We start from the raw sequence: 3,349 nt of genomic DNA, 5'->3' as shown, positions 1-3,349 counted from the left end.
AGGGAAGTCAGTGAACAGGAGGCAGTGAGTACAGAGAAGTCAGGGAATGGGGCTCGTAAAAGATATATCAAACAATTACAGTTGGACAGCTGACTTCAGAGGGGGGTCCATATGGAGATGATCCAGTCTGTGATCCTGATGAAGGGGAAATCAAGTTTGGGCATATTATTGAAAGATATAGTTGTTGATCTTCAATGGCAGAGGGAATTTTCTCTTAGTTACTTCCTTTAATAAATTCACAGGCCACACAAGACCAAATTTGGTCTGTAGGATTAAATGTAAAAGGATTTTTTTAAAACTGTAAAATGACAACTATTTTTGTGAGTCCTCCCTCTATTTCCAGGAATATCTGCCCAGCAGCTTCTTAAGGGCCCCAGTTACTTCCTTGTTCCTTAGGCTGTAGATGATAGGGTTGAGCATGGGTGTGAGCATGGTGTAGAAAGCAGACACTAGCTTATCTTGCTTGGAAGAGTGGTATGCCTGGGGTCTTATATATGTGACCATACCTGCCCCATAGAAAAGGGTGACCACAGCCATATGGGATGAGCAAGTGGCAAATGCCTTTTGTCTCCCCTCAGCTGAATGCGTTTTGAGAATTGTCACCAGAATGCTTATGTAGGAGGCAGAAATAACAGAGAAAGGCAAGAGCAGCATGAGGACACAGCAGACATAGATCATGGATTCATAGAGGGAAGTATCAGCACAAGCCAACTTGAGGATAGCAGGCAAATCACAGAAGAAGTGATCAATCTTGTTTGAGCCACAGTAGGGAAAGAGAAGAGTAAAGACAGCTTGGATTAACCCATCTAGAAGACCAAAGAGCCAAGAAAAGGCCACCATGGAGCCAACAGACCCGTTTGTTCATGACCAAAGAGTACCTCAGTGGATTACTGATGGCCACATAGCGGTCATAGGCCATGAAAGCCAGCAGGAAGCACTCATCCCCCAGGAGTGTGAGGAAGAAGAGAATTTGTAGCCCACACCCTGTAAAGGTGATGTAGCCCTTGCCTGATAGGAAGTCCACAGCCATTCGAGGTACAATGGTGGAGATGAGCATAAGGTCCATTAATGAGAGCCAGCTGAGGAAGAAGTACATCGGACTATGGAGCCTTGAATCAATGTTGATGAGAAGGATCATGAGGCCATTACCAGTCAGTGCCACTAGGAACATGGTCATGATGATGGAGAAAAGGAAGAAGTGGAGAGGAGTTTGAGTGAAGAGGCCCAGAAGGACGAAGTGAGTGATGAGGGTCTGGTTTCCACTCCATTCCATGATTCTAGAGCAAGGAACAGATGAGAGGGAGGAAGAGATCTGGGAGAATGAGATTTGGGAGGTGTAAAATTGCATACTGCATGAGGAAAACACTTTATACATAATAGGTAATAGCTTGCATTTATGTAGCTCTTGAAGGTTTGCAAAGCACTTTACGAATATCTCGGTAGCCTCATAACAGCCCTGGGAAGTAGTTTCTATTATAATCTTCATTTTCCACACATCTAATAAGGGTCTGAGGCTGGATTTGAATTCAGGTCTTCTTGATTCCAGGTTCAGCACTCTGTACACCGTACCAATGACTTGCCATATTATTATTATAAATGGATCAAAGCACTGATGAAGGGGAAATCAAGTTTGGGTATATTATTGAAAGATATAGTTGTTGATCTGCAATTGCAGAGGGAATTTTCTCTTAGTGAGTTACTTCCCCTAATAAATTCACAGGCCACACCAGGCCAAATTTGGCCTATAGGATTAAATGTAAAAAGATTTTTTAAAAACTATAAAATGACGAGTATTTTTGTGAATCCTCCCTCTATTTCCAGGAATATCTGCCCAGCAGCTTCTTAAGGGCCCCAGTTACAAAGCACTTTCTTTGCAACAACTGTGTGAGGTAAGTTTCAAAACCTGTTCACTTATGTCCATAAAGGTTAAAAACAGACAGGTGAAAAAAAGCATTGCCTCTTTTAAAAAAATTCTAGTAAGAGATTGCGAGGGCAGGAGAAGATGGCTGCCCTTTGCTATGGGAGGACAAAACTGCTTTAGCATCAAGAGATGGTGATTCTGTTTGGTTTTGGCTAGTCCTCTGCTACTTTATTCAGTTCTTGGATTTGGGACCACTCACCTGTAACCTTGACTACCCAATTCTTGAGGCCTGGAGGCATAGAGGTACAATTAGAAAAAAAAAACCTAAATGGGGCGGCTAGGTGGCACAGTGGATGGAGCACTGGCCCTGAAGTCATGAGGACCTGAGTTCAAATGCAGCTTCAGACCAGATACTTGACACTTACTAGCTGTGTGACCCTGGGCAAGTCACTTAATCCCAATTGCCTAAAAAAGTAAAATAAAAAAAAGAAACCTAAATGTGGAGAGGGAAGATCCATGCTTAAATTTCATCTCAAAAATTTATGAGCTGTGTAATTTAACTCTGAGTTTCCTCACCTGTAATATGGACCTATGGTGTAATAATACACCAAATACTATATATTCTAGGGAATAAAGCACTTTAGAACTCAATTTCTCAAACAGCAAACATTTATATGTATATATTTATAAATAAACTAATATGGCTCTGGTACTCTTTAAAGTACTGTGTGTGTATGTCTCACTTTCTAAAAGGAAAAAAAAATTTACTCTATTACCATGAAAAACCAGTTTCTTTCACCATGCATGGGTCAAATATGCGAAGTTTTAAGCCCAACCTCAGTCAACAATCTAATTCTAATACATAGCCTATTATTTGTGATTCATCAATAAGGGCTGAAGACCTGTTGATTAGAAAGATGGAAGGAAGGAAGGAAGGAAGGAAGGAGAGGGTTGGACTGGGTGATCTCAAATATGCCTCCCAACTCCATAATTCTATTCCAATCTTAAGAATGTGCTGCTCGGCCTATAGGGGCTAGGGTGCAATGCTGCTCCGGGTACTATCTGCCCCCTGGCATGTGGTAGGGACTGGTTCAGTGCTGGGAACACTTGCTTCCAAAGAGAGGGGAGCTAGGTTCCTTCTTCTCACATGTTCAGGATCATTAAATTTCATGCTAGGTATCCTGGGGGACAAATTATTTAGTATTTAGGGAGGTCACAGGAGTCAGAATTTGAGGTAGGGCCCCCAGCTATCTTTTCTGCTTTGTGTTTATGATCAAGCAACAACCTTCAGGTGAACAGGTCCAGAATTAGAGGCTACCAGGCGAGTGTTAGAAGTCTGGGGTTCCTGGGTCCATGGAGTGAATTGACAAGGAGATTTCTTCATCAGAGACAATGATCATGGACAAGAGGAAGTGACCAAAGCTTCTGGCCTGGCTTGTCAAAAAGGATGGACTTTGTGGGAGACTGCTGAATTCTGTTTTAATTCCC

The 3,349-nt window shown here is 42.2% G+C and overlaps 1 protein-coding gene across 1 annotated transcript; it reads right to left on the bottom strand.

Annotated features, from left to right (window-relative positions):
* Window positions 1–333: 333 nt before the first annotated feature.
* On the bottom strand, window positions 334–1,273 carry LOC110202604 (olfactory receptor 2V1-like). The gene is given in 2 exon segments (XM_020978838.1): window positions 334–840; window positions 842–1,273. Coding segments are annotated over 2 exon segments (939 nt in total).
* Window positions 1,274–3,349: the final 2,076 nt, after the last annotated feature.

The sequence above is a fragment of the Phascolarctos cinereus genome, unplaced genomic scaffold, assembly GCF_003287225.1.
Source record: "Phascolarctos cinereus isolate Bilbo 61053 unplaced genomic scaffold, phaCin_HiC Scaffold_5;HRSCAF=322, whole genome shotgun sequence".
Lineage (NCBI taxonomy): Eukaryota > Metazoa > Chordata > Mammalia > Diprotodontia > Phascolarctidae > Phascolarctos > Phascolarctos cinereus.
The sequence above is the reverse complement of the archived record's forward strand: the minus strand, read 5'-3'. Positions and strand labels throughout refer to the sequence as shown.